Source organism: Trichosurus vulpecula, chromosome 8, assembly GCF_011100635.1.
Source record: "Trichosurus vulpecula isolate mTriVul1 chromosome 8, mTriVul1.pri, whole genome shotgun sequence".
Lineage (NCBI taxonomy): Eukaryota > Metazoa > Chordata > Mammalia > Diprotodontia > Phalangeridae > Trichosurus > Trichosurus vulpecula.
In genome coordinates this window covers 195,990,542-196,017,615 of record NC_050580.1, presented here as the reverse complement: position 1 = coordinate 196,017,615, position 27,074 = coordinate 195,990,542, and the positions used below count along the sequence as shown (strand labels likewise).

The 27,074-nt window shown below is 44.9% G+C and overlaps 1 protein-coding gene across 2 annotated transcripts in view; it reads right to left on the bottom strand.

Annotated features, from left to right (window-relative positions):
* The window catches only part of MAPKBP1 (mitogen-activated protein kinase binding protein 1), an 85,853-nt gene that overhangs the window by 14,096 nt on the left and 44,683 nt on the right, over nucleotides 1-27,074 (bottom strand). The window contains exons 4-29 of one of the 2 annotated variants that reach the window (XM_036735525.1): nucleotides 12,880-12,942; nucleotides 12,455-12,512; nucleotides 11,660-11,830; nucleotides 11,152-11,289; nucleotides 10,717-10,899; nucleotides 10,461-10,478; nucleotides 9,824-9,984; nucleotides 9,381-9,570; nucleotides 8,970-9,116; nucleotides 8,563-8,741; nucleotides 8,275-8,366; nucleotides 7,850-7,975; nucleotides 7,506-7,576; nucleotides 7,191-7,312; nucleotides 6,785-6,860; nucleotides 6,563-6,674; nucleotides 6,365-6,428; nucleotides 5,576-5,710; nucleotides 5,222-5,358; nucleotides 4,731-4,786; nucleotides 2,698-2,943; nucleotides 2,102-2,268; nucleotides 1,662-1,807; nucleotides 1,271-1,474; nucleotides 860-944; nucleotides 137-414 (exon numbers count right to left, since the gene is read on the bottom strand). In XM_036735525.1, coding sequence (XP_036591420.1) covers nucleotides 137-414; nucleotides 860-944; nucleotides 1,271-1,474; nucleotides 1,662-1,807; nucleotides 2,102-2,268; nucleotides 2,698-2,943; nucleotides 4,731-4,786; nucleotides 5,222-5,358; nucleotides 5,576-5,710; nucleotides 6,365-6,428; nucleotides 6,563-6,674; nucleotides 6,785-6,860; nucleotides 7,191-7,312; nucleotides 7,506-7,576; nucleotides 7,850-7,975; nucleotides 8,275-8,366; nucleotides 8,563-8,741; nucleotides 8,970-9,116; nucleotides 9,381-9,570; nucleotides 9,824-9,984; nucleotides 10,461-10,478; nucleotides 10,717-10,899; nucleotides 11,152-11,289; nucleotides 11,660-11,830; nucleotides 12,455-12,512; nucleotides 12,880-12,942 — 3,425 coding nt within the window. The remainder of the gene's footprint in view (nucleotides 1-136; nucleotides 415-859; nucleotides 945-1,270; nucleotides 1,475-1,661; nucleotides 1,808-2,101; nucleotides 2,269-2,697; nucleotides 2,944-4,730; nucleotides 4,787-5,221; nucleotides 5,359-5,575; nucleotides 5,711-6,364; nucleotides 6,429-6,562; nucleotides 6,675-6,784; nucleotides 6,861-7,190; nucleotides 7,313-7,505; nucleotides 7,577-7,849; nucleotides 7,976-8,274; nucleotides 8,367-8,562; nucleotides 8,742-8,969; nucleotides 9,117-9,380; nucleotides 9,571-9,823; nucleotides 9,985-10,460; nucleotides 10,479-10,716; nucleotides 10,900-11,151; nucleotides 11,290-11,659; nucleotides 11,831-12,454; nucleotides 12,513-12,879; nucleotides 12,943-27,074) is intronic. The other variant, XM_036735526.1, reaches the window with a different exon arrangement.

The following is a 27,074-nucleotide window of genomic DNA, read 5'->3' as shown; positions in this document are numbered from 1 at the left end:
GAACATCTAGGGGTTTGAAAGGACTCAAGGGCATGTACAGGAATAACCCCCAGTAGGTCTGTCAGACTCTCCTACCCCCTGGAAATTCCTAAGCTCAAATGTCCAAGAGGAAGCCACATCAAGCTAAGCCCCTCACCTTGTGACATCAGGTTATGCACTGACTGGGCTTTCTGGAGGCCACTGCCAGAGCCTGGTAAGGCAGTCTTCTTGTGTGTCCAGCTGCTATCCAGGTTCAGGCGGCGCCGTCGAAGTATAGGAACCACAGGCTGGGGGTTAGAGCGCCCAGAAATTGGCTCGGCCTCTGGCAGGACTCCTGGAGGGCTGATGGCTCCACTGCTAGGCTTCTCAGGGGCCTGGAGCACCCTGAGGGGTCTCTGTGGTAGCACTGGTCTCGAAGAAGAGAGAGATAGCTCCCTAGAGGAATGAGATGTGACACAGCCAAGCTGAGAAAGTGAAGAAAACTGAATGGTAGATCCCTGGATGTGCCAGCCTTAGCCACACACACTCCCCCTACCATGTCCAGAGGCCGCTCAAGCTCCATTTCTACTACTCTTTGGGGGTCAGCGGGGCAAAGGGCAAGGCCTCTTCTTTGCTGATGAGAGGGGCAAGGCAGCATAATTTCTCCAAAGTTTTGAGCCAAAGAAGTGGCAGATGAGGTTCAAGCATGAGAATATACAAGCCTAGAGTACTGCAGAGATACCCGACACCAGCCTTGGGGGAAGGACTGGCTTGTTTCTAATCATTTTCTAAGCAGAGCCACAGGCAGAGGCTTTCACTTCTCTGGTTCTAGGGCCAGTGGGTAGATGGAAGGGATCTCGAGTTCCATGTTCTGGGCTCCTCTAAGTTGAGAATGAGGTACCTGAGCGTAGGAGTCTGCACCTGTGACAGGAACCGGGATGATATGCTTTGAGGCTCCATCCTCTCCAGGGGTCGGCCTGGGCTACCTGTCACGGAGATTAACAGTAAGTTAGTCAGTCAACAAGTATTTATTAAGCTCCTACTATGTGCCAATACCCTGAATACCACCAGCAAAAACTAGGCACACATCTGAGTACCACTTCCCAGCCCTCAGGACCTAGATCCAACCTCCTATGACATGGAAACCCGGGATAAGCACCCATCCACCCCTGGGCCCCTGCTTTAGGAAGCGAGTCCTAGGACACACTCTGCCCTTAGGTCTTTCTTCCTTCCCTTGAGTTCTCCCTCTCACAAGTGGCCGGGGAATGGATTGAGGGTTATTGTGACCAGGGCCCTGGTCCTCTGGCCACACCTGGAGCGGCCCCATTGGCTAGGGTCTCAAAGTGCCGTCTGAGGAACTGTTCCTGGTCAGGAGTACGGGGGCTGCCTCCCTGTAGCCCACCAGAGCCAGTTCCTCCATCCTCCTCTTCTTCCTCCTCTTCCTCTTCCCCCTCAGCTGGTTCTTCAAGGTCTGAGGAGATTCCGTCCACACTCAGGGGCTCTGTGCTCTCAGAGTCTAGGGAAATGGGAGTGGGGTGGGGGGAGAGGACATACTACACCCATATCTTGCTTCGATTCCACCATTCAGCCCTCCCAGGGTGGTCCTGTCCCTAAGGGATAGCCTTTTTTCCATCCGCATGCTCCCTCTGCCCCCCAAAGAACCTCTAGGGACTGTGGGCTTTAGGATGATAGGGTCTTCTTACCTTCATTGGGATGCTCTGGGCTGGAAAGGCGGCTGCTGCTATAATCCACAGAGCAGGCACTGTCAGGACTGTGTTTCTCAGTGCCCCTGCTATTTGGGTACACTCTACCAAGTGGGCCATGGGGAAGGGCTTGTACCTGGAACTCACTGCCAGGAGGGCAAGACCCAGCGAGCAAGGAGAACGAGGAGAGCAAGGAAAAGCGGTCAATTAATACTGTACTGGGCTGCTAATTTTCTTCCTCATCTCTGGGAAGGAGGGGGACTATTGTTTGGACCTGTTATTTTGGGGAGGTACAGGTTGGGGGAGAACCAGATAGAGATCCAACCTCCCATATCTCAGTGAAAAAGTACACATCTGAAACCACAAGATTCCAGAGAAACCCGAGGGGTGGGGCCTGCACAGCCCTGTGAGGACAGGATGGGCTGGAGGAGGCTCCTTGCCTGGTATCAAGGGGAGGGCAATCGCCTGGCTCTGGGTAGACAATGCCATCTTCATTGCTCACTGGCTCCAACTCTTGAGCGAAGACCCCCTCCTCCTGAGAGATCATTTGGATAACTTGAGAACAGGCACAAGGCTTGGAAGTCAGGGACTGGGGAATACTGCCATTCTGGAAACATATGGAAAAGGGGTCCTCAGACAGAGAGGGAAGTAAGGTTGGGAAGAAGCTCGCAGCATACTGATCCTGAAAAGAAGCTGAATACCCCGTAGTCCTAGGTAAGAACCAGAGTCCGGGGCTCTGAGTGCAAATCTGGAGACAGATTTACAGGTAAGACACAGGCAGAGCTATACGTGTGTTTTCAAGCTCCTGGAAAGACTGTATTCTTTTCTATCCTATGGATACCCACCCCCAGCCAACTTATTATACCTTATCACTCAGGGGGCTTAAAACTGGGACAAATGCCGTATTTGTTTCACCCTAGTTGCCAGACAAGACCCAGATATGCTCCAATCTGAATCTGTAACTCAAAACAAGATGAAAGAGTCCCAGACTTCAGCTATAAGTCTTAGTGGAGGTCACCTGGGAAAGAGACCTTACCTGACTGAGCTGGGCACCCACAGGGGCCTGTTGGCTACGCTTCTCAGATTGGGCCTGAGTCAGTGGCTCCTGTGCCAGGGAGTCCTGGCTGGGTGGCCGAGGTGCTGAGGACAGTGTCTCCAACTGGCGGAGGTCCAACATGGAGCGGACGCTTAGCTCTACACCCGGCTGGGCCCATCGTCCTCGTCTCCGGGGACCTTGGCTGGTGGCAGGAGCTGGGTCCAGGAATTCTACTCCCTCCTGAGACTAAGAAAATAGAAGGGAAAAGCTTCAGTCAGTCTCTCTCTGCTATGATGGATTACTTGGGGGACCTCAAAAACTAAGGATGACATGAAGAAAACAACACTGGTCTTTACGGTGGCACAGTGGATGAAGCAGAGTTCAAATCTGGTCTCAAACACTCGCTGAGTGACCCCAGGCAAGCACCTAATCTCTATTTGCCTCAGTTTTTTCGGTACTAAAATGGGGTTAACAGCACCTATCTTGCAGAGTTGTTCTGATGACCAAATAGGGCTATCTGAAAAGCATTTAGCATAGTGCCTGGCATACAGCAGGTACTCTATAAATGCTTATTCCCGCTTCCTCCCCTGAAGCAAAACAAAGTCCTCAAGGGCAGGCATTGCCTCATTTCCATCTTTGTATCCCCTCCTTGTGCCTTGCATACAGCAGGTGTTTAATAAATGCTTACTGTATGGAATACCCTACACCCTGAAGGAGCACACATATCCAAGAGGGGACCCCAAAATCCCTCCATCCCCTGAAAAGGTATCACTGCCATCTCTAACCTGGAGAACTTTAGTCCTGAAGTACAAGATGAATTCCCACAACCCCGTTTTACTGAAACTTTCACTGACAGTAGAAGGAACTAGGCCTTTTCCACCCTGGGAGAGTCTACTAGAAAGAGGAGGTTTTGTTTCTTGGCTCTAAGATAGTTGTAAAAACCTTTACTCCCTGGAGACCAACGCTAAAGCAACATACAATTTCCAGGATCACAGGATCACAGATTTAAGGGATCTGAGGGGTGATCTAGTGGAAGCATAAGCAATGCGGATTTTAGTTATTATTTCTCGGAGTTTAGTTTCCCAGGATCCATGGCCATAACAATCTCCTGTTCCCAGGTATTCTGCCTTGCCAATTAGGTGCTAAGTCTATGTATACTCGGAAGATTGGTATTTTGCCTGGGGGCTCGTTCATGGGAGCTTCACCTGAGGCCTTTTTGGTTTGTTCTGGATTTCCCAGAGGAGACTCTGGATAGCTGTTTGTTAAGGAGGCCCCCCCATCCTCTCCCTCTCTCCCCATGCCAGTGCTCTCTAGGTCTGGTGATATATGTAAATGGTAAAGTGTGTAGCAAGGTTACTAGACAGTTGGAGCCCTATCTATTGGATCTCTGTGCAAATTTCTCTATGTTTCTATGTTTCTTCATTGTCTAATTAAAGTAAGGTTATTAACCCTTTTGAAGCTGTCCATCCTTTATAAAACCAGAACAAGAAGCTGTGCTAGCGGCCCGCCCTGTGTGCTAGTGTGGTTGCTAATACATCCAGTCCACCTCCCTCATTTTGCAGATGAAGAAACTGAGCAGGTCCAGAGAGGTTAAGTGACTTGCCCAGGGTCACAGAGAATATCCTTGGACTGAATCTAGCACTTGTCCCATAGCCACATTGCCTCCCAGCTTCCTGGCGCTGTCTGCAGCCTGGCTCTGACTGGTGTGGCCTCAGGTTCTAAATCGCATCCTGCCATGGGAAATCTGGACCTTGAGTTTTTACTGAACCTTCAATTCCCCAGGGTTCTTGGACCTTTTGACCCACTTCCTGAGTGACCATTTACATCATTTGCCCCTGACTGGTCAACTAACTGGATTTCCTTCCAAATAATGATGAAAGCAACTTTGTTCCTGTTCTTCCAACCCTACTGGGCACCAGAGCTGATTGTGCCCCAAGGAAGGAAAATGGTGGGGGGCTTCCCACCTGGACTGATTCTTACCTTCAATCATCAAGCAGTCCTGTTGCAAATAAACATTAGCGAGAGGCACTCACCCGACTCATTTCCCAGTGGGACAGGCTTCGGGGCAGGGCTGGACCTCGGGCCGAAGCTGTCATAGGGGAAGAATTTATCGGGAAAGGGCTCTGGGGGGTGCTGAGCAATGTCAAGCACAAACAACTTTCTACCCCAACTTTGACTTTTCCAACCTCTAAACTGACATCCCATTTGCTTCTACATCTTGATCCCCAAGATCTTTCAGTTCATCCTGATGCCCCTCTTCCCCTAACTTCAGGGCTTCCCAAATGTTTTTGGTCCCTGTACCCTTTTCCTTCAAGGAAATAAGTTGGAGAGATAACCATGCATATGGACATAAGAAATAAGAGATGAATTTCACTATGATAACATAGTTAGTTACCAAATAATTGTTCTATCTCCTTGACAAACTTCTACACTCCCCGGGGTGTGTAAATCCCAGGTTGGGAACCCTTGGATTTACTTCCCTCTGGGCCTTTTATATGTTCTTCCTTTACACCAAGACACTTACCTGGCTCTTTCTTGGTACCCTTGGCAAGAATGGGCAGGGCTGGCAGCTCTTCTTCCTCAGTGCCCTCATCTTCCGCATCTTTGTCACTGTCTGAGGAAAGGGCTGGTACTGGAGAAAGCACCGTAGGGGCCTCTCGGCTAAAATCAATAGGGATCCCAGGAGTAGGGACAAAGACAAGGGAAGGTTGTCAGTGGAGAAACTGATCGGTATTGGAGGAAGTCAAATTAAAGGGCTGGGGTCTTAGAAGGAGGTGTTCACACAAGGCCCAGGCTATGAGATGAGGGCAGGAGCACACAGAAAGGCAATAAGCAACTCCCTTCCTCCCCTCCCCCCCGCCTTTCCCTTGATCCTTACCGGCTAAGCCCAGAGGCTCTTCGAGGGGGTGATAGCCCCTGCTGCTTGCCCCCTCGCTGGCGCTGCCGAAGCTCTGCCAAACGCTGCCGCATGCTGATAGTCATCTCAGAGCTCAAGCGCCATACAAAGATGCAGCTAAGGGCAGAATCATAAGAAAAATCAGGGGAGAGAATAAAGACAAGACAGAACCCAAAGGACAGGCAGCATTATCATGATATTCTCTTCCTGAATGGATGAGCAAGACGGCAACAGTTGAGAACAGGGCTGATGGTATCGGGTCGATCTTAACCAGAAACCCTCGCTTAAACAACCAATCAATTAATCAGAAAGCATTTAGGAAACACCTGCCACAATCCAGAAATTGTGATAGGCATGGGGGAAACAAAAGTAAAAATGAAAGAGTCCTCATTCTTAAGGAGCTTGTATTACAACAGAGGAAACAACAGACACCAAAATAAATACAAGATAATCCGATGGGGATGGGGAAGGCAACAGCAGCGTACGTAGGGCCTCATGAGAAGGTGGCTGGACTTTAAAGGAAACAAGGGATTCTAAGAGATGGGGATTAGGGGGAAGTGCATTCTAGGCAAGGACAACAGCCAGTCCAAAAGCACAGAGAGGAGAGATTAAGTTTTGTGTGCAAGAGACAGAAAAAGGCCACCCGGTGCTATAAGGCCACTCATACTAAAAGATAGTCAAGATAAGGACATCTTGGTCCAGAACCTTTCAGAGGAGAAGCTATGGTGGGAAACGTGGCTCTTTCTCCCAAGGGAGGCTTCTCATGCTCACCTGTCTCCTGATACAGAGATGAGGTGTTTGCAGTCATTGCTGAACTTCATGCCAGTGACAATCTCTGGGGGAGACACAGAATACAGTTCATGAGTGTCCTACCTGGGAGCCTGTCCAAACTAGAGGAGGGGAGCTGAAGACAGGTTAAACCAGCCCTGTTTAGGTTTTAGGGCCACCTGGAAGAGAGGAAGAACCCACCTGAATGGCCATACATGGTAGCTACACACTCTCCTGAGGAGAAATCGAAAATAGACAGGTTCTTGTCTGAACAGCTGGTAGCAATGTAGATGCCTGAGGGGTCTGTCTGAACCTAAAGGATGAGATATTTGGTAGGCAGAGGCGAGAGGCAGGCTGGGGCTCCTTTGAATAGGGATCCCCATCAGCTCTGGTACTGTTGCCAAGCCCGAAAGGTCTCCTTACCTTGATGAGGGTCCCATCCTCACCCTGGGACCCTTTGTAGAGTTTCTTCTGCTTCCCGCTGCTGATATTAAAGATCCTAAGGAGATAACAAGAAGAAGATTCATTTTCTTTGGCCCATACAGTGTATGCATTGTGGGAGGCGGTGGTCAGCACATGGCTGGGAGGGAGATGAGCCTTTTCCTCTCTTCCTCCTCTCCCCTCTGCCCCATCCCAGACAGGCAACACCCTCTTGACAAGAGTAATGGTCACAGGGGAGAATCCTAAGTATCAAAATCGAGGAAGCATCAGGATCAACATAGCCCTGGCCTCTGGTCCAAACCACAGCTTCCTAAAGCTGATGTGTATATAACTGGCACTTTAGGGAGTAGGTGAGCAGAACTAATCCATCTCAGGAGAGCATACCTACCTAATATTTCTGTCTTGGCAGCCAATGGCTGTGTACTTCCAGCTGGGTTCCACATCCATGTCATACAGGGTTGTCTTTCGCACCACATGGTGTGTCCGTGTAAACTGCACCCCATCTCCAGACTGCAGGGGACACAGCATGTGGACAGGGCCCAGACTCAAATACGTCCCCCCTTCAAAAAGCCTCCAACCCTAGAAGCCTTCACTCCCATCTCCCTATCGCACTTCTTAGGCCGACTGAGGCTCTCTGGGGCAGCTATCAGTGCCCATTCTCCGTCTCACCCCACTGAGGCCTGGAGCCCCGAGGGTCCATTACCTTCTGTGCAGTACGGAAGTAGATGCTCTTGTCTGCTCCACAGCTGATCATGCGGACCTGCCCATCACTTGCTACAAAGAAGAAGGGTTAGCTGCCCTCGCTGTCTCTCCTTCAGGAATTCCCTTCTTTTGCTTTGTTCCCCATTTTGAGCCACGACCAGCTATCAGATAGCTCACAATCGTGACAGCCTCAACGCCGTCAAATGTATACCACGCTCCCCTCCTAAACACAGCCCTGACTGATGCTCCACCCAACTTACATGATGACCCTGATGGCCCTAGGAAGCAAGAGGACTATCAAGACATGACTTAAACCCCAGAGTCCCTTCCTCCCTTGAATCTTACCCGCAAACTTGACTGAAGTGATGGAAGAAGAATGTTCGTCCAGTGTTTGCTGCAAACTATATTCTCGTCCAGCATCCAGCACGTGGATAAGGCGGTCTCTGCTGGCTGAGGCCAGCAGTTTTAGGCCTGTGACCACAGCCCAAAGGCAGAATTAACCAACCAGTAAATCGGTACTCAGGAGACATAAGGTCCCATAGCCTGGACCCAGTTGCCTTGTGAGATGTGCACATATGGGGGTGAGAGGAAGGGGAGAGGACGGCAGAAAGAACAGAACCCCAAAGCACTTCAGGGAGAATGGTCAGGGATAGGGAGTGCTCAGAAACTCCCTCTTCTTCCCACTGTGAAGGGGGGCAAATATTGCTCAGCTCCAGACCCAAATGAGTAGTACAGGCCTGGAGCAACCCCACAGAGCCACCCTCATTCACCTGTGTCTGGCTTGGAATATTCCAGGCATAGAATCTCTGAATCATGGGCCTCGACCCGCAGCATCTCGCTCAGGGACTGCAGCTCATGTACCCTGCAAGGGTGAGAGTGGAGATGTTTTACTGCCGGAGAATTTATGTGGGAAAGAGAGTCCCTTACTCATTGGCACAGTCCCTTCCCCCACTCTTCCATGCTGGAGCCCTTCAAATCTGGTATTCATCGTGGAACCAGCTCCCCCACGGCATATTGTGACAGTGAGGATGGCGCTCACATCTCATGACGAGACTTACCTAAGTGTGCCTACCCTGTCCCCCGATGCCAGGTGCTGTCCATTGGGACTGATGCAAACAGAGCGGATTCCCACACGAGTATCCACCAATGACCCATCGGTTTTGTCTCCACCCCCTGGCAACTCTGTGTCCAGCAGGGCCTGGGTGTTCCCATCCACATAGATTATCTTGATCAGGTCCTAATTAGGGGTAAAAGTTGAGTGAGGTAGCCATGATGCCCTCATACCAAGTACAACGCAACTAGCCAAAGGAAAGGCAAGACTCATAGAGCACATGGTTGTGGGGATGGGATGCACAGATCACAAGTAACAGGTTCCTGGCCATAAGAAAGGCAAATTGGTGGGGCAGGGAGTGGGGGATGAGCGGCCTCCAATTTGGGGCAGGATCCTGAGAATCCTGGTTCTCACATTGCTAAGGATGTTGCGGTGCAGCGCAGAGCCATGGACGCCAGAGCTCTCAGTGTTCCACAGGCGGATGGTATTGTCTGAGGAGCAGGTGATGAAGGAGCTGGGGGGCAGGCAGGCCTGGTTACTGTCCTTCACTTCAGGGTATACCTAGGAGTGGAGGGAGAAGAGACAGGACCAGCTCTGCCCAAGAACGGATATATAAGGGATACACAGGAAAGGGCCTGAGATAGATGGGTACTGCATGTTCAAGTTCATCTGCTGAGACCTTTTCCTAGTCCTTAACATGAGGTCTCTCTTGGAATGCTAGGAAGTCTCATTAAGAAAGTGCCATCACCTGTACATCCCAGAGAACACGGATGTCCGTAACCCGGCTTTGTCTCAAGAAAACAGAACCTCCCTCACCCTACATACCTCCACACTCCAGACGCAGGAAGAATGGTAAAGGGCTGAGTACACTTTGCCCACTTTCTTGGGGTCCCTTACGTCCCATACATAGAGGCTATGGTCATTGTATACACAGGAGAGCCACTGATTAGTGGGATCAAAGGTCAGGGCGATGGTGTCTGGATACTTGGCATCAGCTGTACCAGAGAAGAGGCGGCTGGGAGGGAAGAGAAAGGGCAACCTGGTAAGGAGGGAGTTGATGTAAAGAGGGATAAAAGGAATAAAGAAATGGGTAGCCCAGGAAAAAAGCAGCAGGATGTGGGGATCTCTGGTTCATTCCCAGAGGCCTCCAACTGAACAGGACGAAGAAGCTGATTTTCTCACTTACTATAAATTAACAGATGATGAGAGAAAAGAGGGGAGGAAGAGAAGAGGCAAAGAGAGGAGTCAAAAGAGCATACACAACTCACCTAGCCTCGGTGATGCTGGCGATGTCGGTCCCCAGGGCATGGGGCCTGGGCAGCGTACTGAGGAAGTGAAGATTCGAGGGGTTGAAGAGACGCACGGTCCCATCGGCACAGCCGCAGAAGATGTAGTCTGGGCTCACTGAGATGCAGTGGGCCACTGTGGTCTAGGGAGAAAAGGTAACTCAGTACTTTTCATGAAGAAAGGCAGAATGAACGATGTCCCCCTAAGACTGCCCCTGACTCAGGGAGATCTGTTCGCTGCTAAAGAACTGCCCCTACCATTCCCTCTTCCCTTTGCTTCCATCAACCAGTCACTCGCCTACAGGAGAAAATGGCAAAACCTGGGCAAGGAAAGAAGCCAGTCTGGTTGCTGCTGCCCAGAGTCCCTCTGGCTGCCTTCCAGCAGCTGCCAGAGCAGCAATGGCTAGGGAGGATGAGGAGAGTGGGAGGTGCTCACTACGGGGCTCTCCAGAAAGCCTGGGACACGTAGGGAACGCTCGCCAAGCACCAGGAGTGGTTGTAGGTAGAGCAGCAGGGGAGCAGGGAAGGTGACAAGGAAGATGAAGCAGGAGGGGCTAGGCAGATTCAAAAGAGCTACAGAAAAAGTGAGACAGAAAAGGAAAGTCTAGGCTGCACTTACTGTGAAGCTGTCTGTGTTCTGAGTAGAGGAAGGGAAAAGCAGAAGGAGAGAGCAGAAAGGAAGCAGTTATACAGCTAGCCAGGGGCTCTGTGCCGAGCCAGGATCCATCTCCCTGGTCTTGCTTCCTCATGGAGGAATCCCCTCCCACATAAGGCCTCTTTTTCTTTCTTGCTAGTTGTCAATGGGGCGCTAGATTTCCCCATGAGACAACCAGCAGTCCTGCCTGGGACCCGTCAGTGGTCAGACTCACACTCACCCGAAGTTCCACCCATTTGTCCAATAGCCTTCGATCGCTAAATTCACACAGTAGTCCAGAAGAGGTGATACAGAAAGTGCTGTCTGCCTTCTTTCCTCGGCCACATGCCACATCAGTAAAAAGATTGTTCCGAAGCTCCCCCAAAAGCCCTGAGCGGCCCAGCAAGGGCACCGTGGTATTCACCTATGGGCACATATTGCTAATGCTCAACCATCCTAGTCACAAAGGAGAGGGTGAATAGGCTTTGGGCAGGGAGGGAAGATATGAGTCACAGATATCTAGGCCTTGGCCTAAGCTGTGGCTAAGCCTGTGATAGGGGCTTTCCCAGTATGACTGAAAACCAGATGTATGGAGGAACACAGAGGGTAAGGGCTTGTAGGGACTGGAATTAATGGTGACCTCTAACACGGTGGCCACTGTCAACATCATTCTCACCTTTGAAGTCTTGCTGTCATCCAGGTACCAGAATTTGATGTGCCGGTTACCAGCAGTGACAAAGTAGCTGCAGTCCTCAGAAAAGGACACAGCCATCACTCGACTTGAAACCTTATTGGAAGCTACCACAATGTTTTTCTGGAGAGATAACCAAAGTAATAATTAGGAAACTGCTCTTCAAGGCTTAGAGCAGGGCCCGTGGAAGGCTGAGATTCTGAGCCTGGAGGAGGATCCCTGATCGATAGATAAAAACATGTCTCTCTGTGTAAGGCTTAGGACAACTCCTTCTCACAGGGATCTCTTGACAATATGCCAGTAATCCCTGCAAGAAGACAATATGCAAGAATCCCCCAAAGCTGGCTCTATCACTACTCCTTTCTGTAGTCCACATGGTTTCTAAGAATGTGACTAAGGGCAGCAGCATGGGGACAAAAACAGACCAGCCCACATCATCATCTCCCATCCTTCCCCAGCCTGCCTCTTAAGCTGCCCTCAGTTTCCCACTCACCTTCCAGGACCAGACATTGACAATCATGTCGTGCTGGTAGCCCACGGAGACAATGTACTTGGCACTGGGGGAAAAGGCCACACAGGCCACGCCGTACTTGTGCTCTTGTAGTTCAGCCACCTGGTTACGCTCAGCCACATCCCAGACTCGTACAGCAGGCATGTGCCCACTCTAAGGGAAGCGTTGAGAAAGTTGGAGATGAGGAATACAGACACCTGCCCACAGCAGCCCCCAGGCCCCATTCTACCATGCATGAGTTACTTGTGTGCCTGGTTTCTCTGCCCTAGACTAGAAGTCTCATGGGCACCCCATACTCATGAAGCTTACTCTTCATCTTCCTATACTCCCCAAGTGTAGAAAATAACAATAATGATGATAAAACAGCAACAGATAAAATTTATATAGCACTAGAATAAGAGTTCAATAAATGTTTATTGAGTGAGTATCAGAGTATGTGACAATGACCATGCAGGGAGTGCCTGACTTCTATGGCAATGGGAATGAGGGCAGACAACAGGGGATGCACACCATCCTCCTCTACAATTTAAGTCCCTGGCTCGCATTGCTTCCTCCTTCTAGCTACAGCCAACAGGAGGCAAGAAGCATTCTGTCTGGACCCAGCAGGGGGCCCTAGAGGGCAAGATACAGTATCCATGGACAGCCACTAAGGGAAACTAAAAGGGAACTCTGCATCCGGCCAGGAGGGCTAAACATCGAAGGGATCCAGGACTCTTGGGAAGGGCCAATGATACCTTGTCCTGGCCTAGCATTACTGGTTCCCTCCCTGTCACTCACCTCTCCAGTGACCAGGTACTTGCCATCTGGGGAGAAGGCAAGAGCAGTGATGGTTTTCCTACAAAAGAAAGAAATAAGTCTGAAAGCCAGGACAGGTACAGCTGCGCATCTGTGTAGGTACACCTGGTGTCCAGACAACCTGGCTAGGCTACGGTGACAAACGAGGCTGCACGGGCAGCCAAAGGAGTCCCCATGACAGAAATGCAAGTTTCCTTGCTCATAAAAGGAGAGATCCCAATATTCATCACCCCAAAGAAAAAAGATCACTGAGGCTACCACGAGGTCAAGATAGAGAGGACAGATCTCTCCACTAAGCCTGGCCAGGTAAGGAGAGATGAGACCAGTCTAATCCCAGGGTCCACATGGAGGGAGGAAAGCCACAGTAAGACTCTTCCTGAATTCCCTGGAGCTCAGGGCTGACTTACCTGGAACTGTTGAGGATGTGGTGCTGTTTGTGCTTCCGGGGATTGAATAAAACAACTACACATCTGGAACAGATAGTACAGAAATAAAGAGTGAGATTTCCATAGCTGACCTCATCCTGTAACTTCTCGTTTTCCCCTTTCCAATCTAGCCAAATATGCCCCCCAAAACATTTATCTTAACTATGCAGAGTTCTGATTATATCATCTGTCTAACCAAAAACACACTATTGCCTCATGAACCTAGGCCTTCTGGTAGGAAGCTGGCTGGAAGATTCAGAGAGCCTCAGGTAGCAACTCTGAACTAGTGCATCAGAAAGAGAAAAGCCTGTGGGATGTAAGCTCAAAGTTACTATCTACATTCCCCAGGAGCATTTCTTAAGTTTGGGCTTGAAGAATGAACTAGTTCTGCTTCTGTCCTATAATATGCTCCTCACACTTTCCCTCCAGTACCACTAGACAAGAATATGTCCCTCCAGTAGCGTACCCATACTGCCTCCCACTGAAAGTGAAAGGGCTTCTATGGAGCCCCTACCACCAGCCTGGCACTAAGCATCAGTCCTGCTCCTAACTCTACCCAGGTGTCAAGGACTAAACTTTCTCTAAGCAATGACTGCAAAAGTCCCTTTCCCATGCACTTACCCTAGGAAAGAGAAAAGTACACATGTCACAGGGAAAACTGAACACACATCATCTCTCACTTGGCCTATCACAATAGGCCTTCTCCCTGCCTCGAGTTCTTCCCCACTTCAATCCACTCAGCTACCAATGTAATAGCACATGTCACTTTACTGCTCAACAAATTCCAGTGGTTCCCCATTATCTCTAGGATCAAGTATCAAGAACTATGGTTTAGCATTAAAACTCTTTGTAATCTGGCCCCTTTCCAGTCTTCCCTCCATGCACTTTGCACTCCAGCTAGGCCTTTGCACTGGCTATCCCCATCCCTGGGATGGTCTTTCTCCTCATTTCTGCCTCTTAGTTTCTCTGGCTTCCTTTAAACTTTCTTCAGGACGCCTTTCTGAGGTCTCCCAGAATTCCAGTGCCTTTTCCTATAAGAATACCTTCTACCTACTCTGTCTATATCTTAGGTCTTTCTAGTTATCTATCTGTTGTCACCCTCTACTAGAATACGAGATCCCTGAAAGCAGGGACTGTTTTGTTTTTCTCTGCATCTCCAGCACAGTGCTTGGCACAGAGGAAGCACTGAATACATGCTTGCTGACTCATTGATTGATATATACTAGAGGCAAAGATTGGACCTCAAATGGCCATCTACCCACATGGTTGGGTCCACACATTTATCAAAGAGATGTAGGCAAGTGCTTACCCTATATAGCTAGAAAGGGGTTGGGCAGCCCACATGTTCTCCTATGGCTCAGGAAGGGGGTTAGAGGCCAAGGAAAGGCAGAATCAATAAACAGCTCACGATGAAAAAAGGATGGGAAGCAAGAAGACAGAAAAAGTTATCACTTGCCTGCTTCTTGATATGCCTCTGCTATTGTTGTAGTTGTAGCTCCTACAACATAAGAACCTCTAGCCCCATGTGACCCTAGGCAACCCCAGATAAAAATTCAGGCTATTTCGAGTGGTCCAGGATAGGACTAGACGCCCTCAACAGTGGTAGATGCATTTTCTCTAGCCAGAGACATAATTTCCATGGCCAAGCATTAAAACTAGTTGGAACTTGGTCTAGAGAAACATTCCAGAGTCCCAGGGAATGGGGCAGTAAGGCAGGAACTTCTCCCTAGGCAATCAGGGAGTTAAGCACTGGAAGTTTCTCTGACTTCAGCTAGGTACTGGGACCCATTATACCTTCTTCTTCCTTTTCTCATCTAATTTGTAGCTTCAGGGTCCCCAGAACTGGCTGACAAAAATGAACACAAAACCTGCAGCACCAGGAATGGTGGAGGAAAACAGCGGGAACCCCTCCTAAGACCTAACCTTCATTAATTAGGGAAGCCGACCAGAAACCATAACAGTCAAAAAATGAACATCACTACTGTTTGATGTGACCCTAAGCAGATAGAATTCCTATCCAACACTAGTCACTGTATAATAACTTTTTAAATGGATGCTTCTAAGTTAAAGACCAAATTAAGCACACTGGATCCAATATGAAGGATAACTGAAGACATTTACCTCTAAAAGGTAACTTTCTCTGGCTAGGGGTTGCTGAGATTTGTGGTCTGCATGGGGGAGGGAAGAGGGGAGAACAAACATTTTTTAAGCACCTACTATGCTGTACAAATACGGATTTGCCCAGAGTAGTCACACTGATTAGCGATGACTTAAAAATCTTTAGTCGCATCACCACTCTCCCCTTGTCTCTTCCTTCCTCATATGGCTCTCTATCCCTGTTTGTCTTTTCTTGTTCCCCTATCCTCATCCCCTTTTGTTATGTCTTCCTTCCCTTTCAGTCACTATCATTCATCTCAAATCTGTTCCCCTATCCATTACACCATTCAGAAAGATCTGGTTCAGAAGATGGGGCTAAAGAATTCAGAACACTTGAGTGGGCTACCACATATGCATTTTGTCTAGGGTGTCATTCCAGGTTGTGAGAGTCTGAGAAAGCAGCTCCTGGCACTCTTACTACCTACCACATTTGGTTTTTCCCCGTAGCTTGGAGTGATAAGTATCACCAGAGTAACAAAAAATAAACAATACTCTGAAGAACCTCGGATAAGTCAGTACAACAAGGTGGCTTCAGAAACTGTCAAAGACGGCTTAGGGAACTGGGGGACTACGTAAGCTCCAGAGCAGAGGCCCTTAGCTCTGCCGCTTCAGCCTTTAGTGCAACTGCAGTCACTTCTTTTGCTTCTTTGGAATATACCTAGCAGAGAAGGAAGAACTGAAGTACCGTGGAGTTACTGCTGGACAAAAAGGAGAAGTTAGAAGTTAGAAGAAAATGGCACCAATGGAAAATATGTAGGGGAGCTGGCTGGGGTCTCTTCCTCTGGAACGAAACTCATAACTCTTGCCATGTTAAGGTCAAAAGTTTCAGAAGAGGGAAAGAAAACAGGATGAATATACAGATTTTTTTTCTCCTTTAATTACTTTTTTTTTTCTAGTAAGGCTATTCTAGTGAGACATTGTTCAAGGAAAATGGTCAATTGGTCACACTTAGAATTATTCAATCCAATAAGCACATATTAAACATTTAGCACATTCCTAGTACTGTTTCAAACAATGGATATACAAAGACAAAAATGAAAACAATCCCTGCCCTCAAGAAGCTTACATTCTTCATATACCCAAGTAGGCCAATGATAAAAACAAAAGTCTCACCTACACCAAAATATTTATAGCAACAGTTTTTATAGCGGCAAAGAACTGGAAACAAAACAGATACCTGCTGAGAAACAGCTAAACAAATGATATACGAATTCAATGGAATAATACTGCATCGTAGGAAAACTATGAATTTGAAGAATACTGAGAAGTATAGAAAGACTTAGATGAACTGATACAAAGTGAAGTCCAGGAAGCAGAACCAGGAAAACCACATACATACATACATACAAACAACATACATAGCTACAAAGGGAAACGACAATAATTTGCACAGAACGTTCCAAGGTTATAACCATCAAGTTCAGTCAGCCACAAAGGAAGGTAAAAGAATGCAGGGGTAAGAGACTATGAGTGTTGTGCTGGAAACAATAACCTAAGGTCCCATTCCATGTAAGTTACACTAGTTTTTCTTTAAAGGGGATTGTAACCATCTTCAAGATATAAATGGCTCAGGGGGACTAGGGCCCAGGCTCTTCAAGTAGCTTCCTCATCACCTGAGCACATAAACAGCCAAGACACAAGGGTCGCTAGCTCCTCACTCATGTTTCTGAACACAGACCAATAGCATGATCAAACCAGCACAGAAAGGCTACACTCAGCTGAATCTAGACTGTATCTTCCGTGAATATCCTCTCCCTGCTCTGAATGTCCTTCTCCTATTAGAGATAAGAAAACTGCCTTTTGCTGTTAGATTGACAAGTTTCCTGTTTTGTTCCAGTATCAAACCTGAAGCATCCAACTCGTCTAAACAGAACTAGACCTGGTGGCCTGGTCGGCTTATTACAGTGAAAGACTTCATTTAACGTTGAACTTGGTTGATGTTATTGGTTAGTTTTGCTGAACCACTTAAAAATGATTTTTCCTCTTTTTTCATTCTTTGTAAGAATGGATGGGGAGGGAGGAGGAGGAGAAATAGATAATATTGGGGAAATCAAGGTGATGTAAAAACAAAGGATATCAATGAAATATTTTTTAAATTTCCATTTCACTGGGGGAAGGGGGAACAACAAGTTGTACACAGATAAATAATTCAAAATATATACAGAGAAGACAAAGTAATCTACTGGCAAACACTAACAACTGGAGGTTACAAGGAAAGGCCTCATTTAAAAAGTAGCATTTAAACTGAACCTTGAATGGAAGCAGGGATTTCAAGAGGGGAAAGTATGGAGAGAGCATAGGGAAGACAGATTGAGCTGTGCAGCCTGCAGAGACAGAAATGGAATATCATGTAAATAAACTAAACAGGAAGTAAATCAAGGATGCCTTCTTAGAAGAAATGGACTTAGAAGGAAGTGACTGGGGATATAAGGAGTAGAAGACAAATAGAGATCACAAACATGACAGTTATTTGAAAAGCTGAAAAAAATATAAGTTTAGGGAAGTAGAACACAGGCTTAAGTATTAGGAAATGTTATAGCAAATATTTGTGCTAGCACTGTATTAAGCCTGAAGTAAACAAAAAGTTTGACACAATGGGAGATATAATACAAGGTCCCTTCCTTCAAGGGCTTCTAATCTAAAAATACCAAAATAGTGGATCATGTTCCTATAATCCACTATAATACAGGTCTGCCTTAAGACAAAAACAGAAGAAACCCCTGAAGAGTCATCCCAACAGCCCTCTCAGTCACTCTGCCCTCCCTCACCTAAAAGCAACAGAACAAAAAGCAAATAAACAAAAACAAAAACCATTCCCCCAAGTTTACCTGCACCATGACTACGTTAAAAAAAATTTTTTCTTTAATTTGAGGGCTTCTCTTAATTCTCACCAGGGATTTCACTCAGATCCACAAACACTGGACAATCTGCCTAGTATAAAGACAGGCTCCCTAGACTTCCATGAAGCATTTTGAAGACCAGACTAGCTGATTCCTTCAAAAGCAACTATCCAGTTCTTCCAGAAAATTCTCCCTTCTCCTCCACATTCTATGTGCCTCCAACAGGTGGACAAGCCCCCTGAGGTTCACCATATCCACAGACCATTCCTCCAACTTCCTCACTGAGCTATACTCAATACAGAGCTGTAAAAACAAGAGCCATACTAGTGAGATGCCTCTCTCCCACTGTTTTAAGCCTTTAGTTGCAGACAAAGACAAAAGTCTCACATGTTCTTGACTGAGCCACACGAATATAAATACATAATGGCAACACTATTTAAAATAATTTACAGATTTAGCGCCATATCAAACTATCCATGGGGTAGTTACAGAACTAGTGAAAATAACAAAATTCATCTGGAGGAACAACAGGTCAAGGATGTCAAAGAAAATCACTTAAAAGTAGGAATGAATGGGGCTTAGTATTACCAAATTTCTAACTATTCTATAAGGCGATGATCCTCAAAACTATTTGGTACTGGTTAAAAAACAGAAAAGTTGAACACTGACATAAGATTGCTTACTTAAGCAAGATCCAGAAACAATCAAACATACTAGCTTAGTGCTTGAAAAACCTGAGCATGTCAACTATTAGGCTAAGGACTCCATATCTGACAAGAACTGCTGAGAAAACTAGAAAGCAGTTTAGGGAATATTAGGTTTAGACTAACATCTTAATGTCATATACTACAATAAACTAGATATAGATACACAATATAAATATCAAAGGTCGCATCAGGAACAAAATAAGAGAATAGAAGGACGGACTTTGAACAACAATGGATAGGAGGAGAATTCTTAGGTAAACGTGGTAAGAAAGATAATTGGAGATAAAATGGAGCATTTAATTATGCAAAAGTGAAAAGCCATACAAACAATCACAATGTAGCTAGAATTAGAAGAGAAACTATAAATTGTGGAAAAAATTCTTTGTAGCAAATTTCTCTGATAAAAATCTAATATCCAACATCATGAAATTGATACAACTATGTAAAAATAAGAGGCATTTCCCAATAGATTGGCTTTATCTAACATTCATTAGATTGGCAAAGAAGAAAAAAAAACACCCAAAATTATAAATGCTGGAGGGGCTGTGAAAACACAAGCCTACCAATTCATTGTTTGAGGAATTGTGAACTAGTTCAACTATTCTGGGAAATAATTTGGAATTATACAAAGAAAGTAATTAAACTTTGCCTCAATCCAACAATAACACTACTAGGCATATGCCCCAAGGAAATCAAAGACAGAGAAAAAGGTCCTGGTACGATACAAAAATATACATGGTAACACTTTTTGTAGTAGTAAAGAGCTGGAAACAAAGTGGGTGCATTGAAAGAGCTGAAGGAATTGCACAGTAAAAAAAAAAAAAATGATGCTATGAAGGCTTCAGAGAAATTTGAGAATACTTGCATGAGTGAAGTGAGCAGAACCAGGAAATCAATTTTTTTCCAGTTGCCAAACTGTCAACTGATCTTTATTTGACGCAGAAATTCTCATTTGTTGAATTACAAACTTGGTACACTACTGAAGAAAAATTTCACATTTTTATGATCAGTTCTTTGCCCTGATAGCTAAAAGATCAATAGTAGAAATAGCCAAATGCAACTACTACAAAGAATAAATTGTCACTCATAAAACAACACGAGTGGGAAGCAGAGCCAAGTTGGGAGCACATCAGGAAGAAGTACTACAATATCTCCATTACTAGAGCCGCGCCACACCCCCCCACAGAAAAAAACTCTAAGTAGATGTAAAAAATGTGGCATACCAAATCCTAAGGGGGAAATCCAGAAAAGTTACAGTGAGTCATCTGTCCAAGCCAGCTCAGCACAGGATGTCAGAGAGAGGCAGGTCTGTAGACACTGAGATCGGGGTCAGGTCAAGAGCACACATGAAACACTCCAGTGTCCAGAGAGAGGCTGTGAACTGGGGGCAAAAGAAGGTCCAGATTCATAGTGGGGGAAATGCAGGGTGCAGGAACAGATGCTAACCAGCAGCTTTGTTGTCCATTATCCAGTACTGGGTCACAGATCCAGGGAGGACTGAAGAACAGACTGGCCTAAGGGGATGGTGTTTCCAGGGTATGGGGTGGTTGCAGGCACTAAGCAGTGTAATGATGCAAGATCAAATTCAGACATGAGCAGCAACAGTGTGGTTCAGACCCCAGGGGCAGAGAAGGGTCTCTATTTCAGCATCCAGCCCAGTCTGAAGCCTGCAGAGGAATAACCAGGGCACGAATCCCAGACTGAAGGGGAGCCTAAAATCCTGTCACTCTCGATCAGCAGAATTTCCCAGCCTGCTTAGAATGGCCAAGTCTACCAGGGATTTGCTGTTATTCAGACCTAAACCCAGGTCAGGAATTTTCAGAGCTCAGACCAGGGGGCAGCACTCAGCTTTTGCCCTGGATTAGGCCACTCAGGAAGGACTGAAAGCTTACAGGTCTCTGACCTGTCTCTGAGATCCTGGAATGACACAACACTCAATATCCCAAGAAGGCAACAACAGAACCTGGCCAGACCTTCCCTAAAGAAGTGCACAGGGTCCAGCCTGTCTCAATCAGCAAGGAGGCTGAAAGAATGAGCAAATAAAAAAAAAGAATCCCACCATAAAGAGCTATTATGGTGGCAGGGAAGCTAAAGACACAAATGCAGAAAAAGAGAAAGATTTCAAAACATCTAGAAACAAAGCCCCAGAGAAAAATACAGATTGAGCACAAGTTACTGGAAGATTCCTGGAAGAGATGAAGCAAGAGGTTAAAAAAAAGTTTTTAAAAATGAAATAAAAGTGCTTGATAGAAAAAATAAAAAAGAAGTGAGAGCTATGGAAGAGAGAATTGCAAAGGAAATTAACAACTTGGAATAAGAGGTACAAAACCTTGCCTGAGCCAGACTTGTAAGTCTGAAAATTAAAATGGGACAAAAAGAAACCAATGACTCCATGAGAAAACAAGAAATTAAAAAAACTCAAAAAAACTGAAATAGAAGAAAATGTAAGGTATCTTATGGCAAAAACAACTGGCCTGGAAAACAGATTGAGAAGAAAAATTTAAGAATTATGGGATTATCTAAATGCCATAACCAAAAAAAGAGTTAAGACATCGTATTTCTAGAAATCTTAAAAGAAAACTGCCCAGAGGACAGAGAAAAGGCAGCAATTCACCTCAGCTCTCCCCAAGCCCTTCAGAACACCTTTTAAATAATGCCATAACACAATTCCTGGAGCAGCAAAACCCACAAAAGGACAAGGTGAATTAATTTTCCTGCCACAGACAACTTACAAGGTTAGCAGGAAAGGGCTGTTGCACCTGGGTGAGAGCACCTGGGTGGGAGCACAGTTCAGCGCAGGCCACGCCAGCACAGACCCAGTCCCAGGCCCAGCAAACCAGGAGCAGGCATTAGGAGCCACTGAATCAGGACCAGCAGCAGCTGCTTGCATAGCTCTCAGCTCACAGACAGTAAGGGGTAGAACAACCGGGCAGGAGGAGATTACAGGAGTCTCTTTACTAGTATAAGGCAGGACCCAGTTGCTTTGCCCATACTCAGATCCACACTGCAGTCCTAGGTGGCAGTCCCAAGGTGAGAAGGAGCACATCAGAGCTTGTGGCTGAAGAGTAGTAGTAAACACACCTCTCCTTAGATCATACCACCTTGGAAGAACTAAAAGCTTACAGGTCCCTAAAAGTATCTCTTGAAAATAGCTGCACAAAACCGTGAAGCTTGGGACAATGTGCCTCCCATTCTGGAAGCAGAGCCCTACTTTAACAAAGAGTTAAAAGACAAGAAATAGGCTAGGAAAATGAGCAAACAGAAAAAAATTCTGACCACAGAAAGTTACTATGGTGACAAGGAAGGTCAAAACACATACTCCGAAGACTTAACAAAGTCAAAGCTCCTATACCCAAAGCCTCCAAGAAAAATATGAATTGGGTTTAGGCCATGGAAGAGCTCAAAAAGGATTTTAAAATTTTAGTAAATGAGATAGAAAAAAAATTGGGAAGAGAAATGAGAGTGATGCAAGAAAATTGTGAAAAACAAGTCAAGCTTAGTAAAGGAGACACACAAAAAAAATACTGAAGAAATTAACACCTTAAAACAGACTAGGCCAAATGATAAAAGAGATTAAAAAAAAAAAAAAGCTAATGAGGAGAATGCCTTAAAAAGTAGAACTGACCAAATGGAAAAAGCACAAAAAGTCACTGAAGAAAATAAACTCCTTAAAAAGTAGAATCAGCCAAATAGAAAAGAAGGTACAAAAGCTCACTGAAGAAAATAATTCCTTAAAAATTAGAATTGACCAAATGGAAGCTAAAGACTTTATGAGAAATCAAGAAACAGTAAAACAAAACTAAAAGAATGAAAAGATAGAAGACAATGTGAAATATCTCACTGGCAAAAAAACAAAAAACAAAAAAAAAACCCCAACTGACCTGAAAAATAGATCCAGGAGAGATAATTTAAAAATTATTGGACTACCTGAGAGCCATGATCAAAAAAAATATCCAAGATATAATCTTTCAAGAAATTATCAAGGAAAACTGCCATGATATTCTGGAACCAGAGAGTAAAATAGAAATTGGTCACTGGTCACCTCTTGAAAGAGATCCCAAAATTAAAACTCCCAGGATATTATAGCCAAATTCCAGAGCTCCCAGGTCAGGGAGAAAATATTGCAAGTAGCCAGAAAGAAACAATTCAAGTACCGTGATGCCATAGTCAGGGTAACACAAGTTTTAGCAGCTTCTACATTAAAGGATTGGAGGGCTAGGAATATGATATTCTGGAAGGCAAAGGAGCTAGGATTACAACCAAGAATCACCTATCCAGAAAAACTGAGTATAATCCTTCAAGGGGAAAAATGGACATAAAAAGACCAAAGCTGAACAGAAAATTTGACCTTCAAATACAAGACTCAAGAGAAGCTAAAAAAGGTAAACAGGAAAGAGAAATCACAAGGGACTTAATATGGTTAAACTGTTTATATTCCTATATGGGAAAATGGTGTTTGTAACTCATAAGAACTTTCTCATTATTAGGGCAGTTAGAATATAGACAGAAGGCACAGGTGTGAGTCAAATATGAAGGGATATCTAAAAAAAATAAAATTAAGGGGTAAGAGAGGAATGCACTGGGAGAAAGGGAAAAGATGAGGTAGAATGGTGCAAATTATCTCACATAAAAGAGGCAAAAAAAACTTTTACAGTGGAGGGGAAGCGGGGGGACTAGAGGAGTGAGTGAACCTTACTCCCATCAGAAATGGCTCAAAGAGGGAATAACATACACACTCAACATATAGAAATCTATCTTATCCTATAGGGAAGTAAGAGGGGAAGGGGACAAGAGAAGGGGAAGGGGAGTGATCTAGGAGGGAGGGCAGATTGGGGGAGGGGTTAGTCAAAAGCAAAACACTTTTGATGAAGGACCAGGTGAAAGGAAAGAGTGAATAGAATGGGGGTGGGGGGAATAGGATGGAGGAAAATATAGTTAGCAACAGTAACTGTGAAAATAAAAACTCTGAAGTAAGTTTCTATGATAAAGGCCTCATTTCCCAAACACAGAAAACTGAGTCAAATTTATAAAAATAAGAGCCATTCTCCAATTAATAAATGATCAAAAAGACAGGGAATTTTCAGATGAAGTAATCAAAGCTATCCATAGCCATGTGAAAAAATGCTCTAAATTACTACTGATTGGAGAAAGGCAAATTAAAATAATTCTGGGGTACTATCTCATACCTATTAGATTGGCTAATAGGACAGAAAAGGAAAATGACAAATGTTGGAGGGGATGTGGGAAAAATGAGGCATTAATGCATTGTTGGTGGAGTTGTGACTGCCTTCAACCATTTTGTAGAGCAATTTGGAACTATGCCCAAAGGGCTATAAAAGCATGCATACCCTTTGACTTAGCAATACCACTACTAGGTCTGTATACCCAAAGACATAAAAAACAAAAAAGAAAAGGACCTATGTGTACAAAAATATTTATAGCAGCTCTTTTCTGGTGGAAAAGAATTGGGAATTGAGGGGATGCCCATCAATTGGGGACTGGCTGAACAATCTGTGGTATGTGGTTAACACAGAATACTAATGTACTTTAGGAAATGATAAGCAGGATGCTCTCAAACTCACATGGGCTGATGCAAAGTGAAATGTACTGTGTACAAAGTAACAGCAATACTGTAAGATGATTAGCTGTGAAGGACTTGGCTGTTCTCAGAGATACAATGATCCATTACAACTCTGAAGGGCTTATGATGAAAAACCACTATCCATCCCCAGAGAAAAAACTGATGGTGTCTGAATACAGATTGAAGCATACTTTTTAATTTTGTGTTTTGGTCTGTGTTTCCTTTTACAACATGACTAATATAGAAATGTTTTACATGACTACACATGTATAATCTATATAGAACTGCCTGCCTTCTCAATGAAGGGGGATAGAGAGGGAGGAAGGGAGAGAATTTGGAACTCAAAGTTTAAAAACGAATGTTAAAAATTGTTTTTGCATGTAACTAAAATGCTGAATACATTCAAAAAGAAAACTTCCCAGATCGCTTACAAACAAAGGGCAAAGTGGAAATAGGAAGGATGCACCAGCCACACCCTGAAAGAAACTTCCAAATGAAAATCCCAGGAACATCAGAGCCAAAAATCCAGAGCTTCCAGGTCAAAGAAAAAAATACTGTAATGGGTCAGCTAAGTGGTGCAGTGAGTAGAGTCAGGAGGACCTGAGTTCAAATCCAGCTGTATGACCTTGGGCAAGTCACCTAACCCCAATTGCCTTGCCTTCCCTCCTCAAAAAAAAAAAAAAATTCTGTAAGGCAGACCAAAAAAAGAATTCAAGGATCAAGGAGCCATTATCAGAATCACACACAATTTAGCAACCACCACTGGAAAAAAGCAAAGAATTTGGAATACAATATTCCAGAAGGGAAAGAATATAGACTTAAAGCCAAGAGTAAACTACTGAGTAAATTTAGTATTCCTGATGAAAAGTTCAGAGCTGGGAAGGAACTCTGAAGTTCAAATATAGGACTTATGGGAAACATAACAAGAAAAACACAGACGAATCAATCGTAAGGGATAAATTGTTACCATTCAAATATGTTACACTCTTCAAATATAGGGATATATACATGTGTTCTCACTGATGAGACTCCACCATCAGGGTCACACAAGAAGTCTAATTAGACAAGTCCTGGGACTGGCTATTATGTCTTGGAAGATCTCAAGAGGATGGAAAGAGAAGAGAAGGATACACTGGCGTTGAGGGGAAGGAAAGGTAGAGAAAATTATTTCACATAATCTGGGAGCACAAGCAGACATCTATCTACAAAAACAAGGAGGAGAAGTGGAAGGCAGCAGCTGACACTCCTCAACTGGCTGTCTGGGAACACGGGGAGGCAGGGTAAAAGGAAGAGAAGGTAGATTTTGCTGACTGAAAATAAAATATATATATATACATATATACATATACATATATATATATATTTTTTTTTAAAGCCGTCATCATGGGTATAGTTGTCTGTATCAGCATCCCAGAAATACTGGCTAGTCATATTTACTTCACCTATTTGCTCTGCAATCACTACTTGCACCACTATTTTATAAGGTTCACATACATTCTCTTTTAATTTATTTTTAAGGTTCTCTGATTAAAAACTTTGTGAGGGCAGGCATGTTACCTGGCTCTTACTTAGCAATTGCCAGTTCTTCAGTACAGTGTGGAAACATTCTATCATCATGCAGAGTCAGAACGCCTATTAGAATATGGACTGAAGGATGGTGTTCTCCAACCCCACTGTGACTCAACCATGGTATGCAAAGAAACCACTACAGAGTACTGAGACATAATCATTCTGGACTGAGGGCCTATGACCACAATTAACATAATGAAAAACAACTGTGAAAAACTTCAGACCTCTGATCAAAGCAGTGACCAATTATGACTTAAAAGGACAAATGGTGAAGCGCATTTCCCACCTCTTTACAGAGAGATGGTGAACTAAAGGTGTGGAATGAGGCATATTTTTTTCAGATATGACCACTGTATTTGATTTGTTATAATGCAGGGTTGGGGGTGATGGTGGTAGAACAGAAGTCAAAAAATACAAAATATTAAAGAACATAAGTAAAACATTTAAAAAGAAAGAAGTATACTAGCAAGTCACAACTTGGTTCTTTATAAGGTCAGAAAAGGCTTTCTGGAGGACACAGCACTTGAATTTGTCTTTAAAGGACAGGGATGGCTTTCCAGGCACTGGGAATAGTACAAGCAATGACCCAGAGATATGAGACAGGACATTTTAAGGGGCTGAGTTGTTCAGTTTGGCTATGGCCTAGAGCACATGAGGCTGAAAACATAGGTCAGCACCATGTTGTCGAGGGTCTTGAATACCAGGCAGAAGAGTTTGAGTTTTATAGGCAACAGGGAGTCACTGAAACCAAACTAAACCACATCTATGTGTAGGATTATTCTGGCTGCAAAATGAAGGACAGGTTGGACGGGAAAAGAACAGAAGCAGGAAGGAGGCTACAGCAATCGTCCAGGCAGGTAGTAATGAAGGCCTGTACTACAGTGGTCATAGCAGGAACAGTGAGGAAAGGATAGAGTGGAGGGGCCTAGGTTCTAGTGCCAGCTCTGCTATTAACTTGCTATGAGACTTTGGTACCCACATACTTCTGTTCCATCACCTGTAGAATGACAGGGTTGGCCCAGATGATCCATTTTTGGCCTTCTCATCTCTATACTTTTCCCCTTTGAAATCTTATGTATTCCACCACTAGAACTATTGTCTCTATGGCAGCAGTTCTCAAACTTTTGATGTCAAGATTCCTTTACACTCTTCAAAATTATTAAGGACCCTTCCAAACAACTTTTATATGGATTTATATATATGGATTTTATATGGATTGTATCTATTGGTATGTATTTACCACATTAGAGGCTAAACATCTTATTATTGTGAAAATAGTTTTGACTTTTCAGACCCCCAAAAAGGTCTCTCAAACACCTTGTA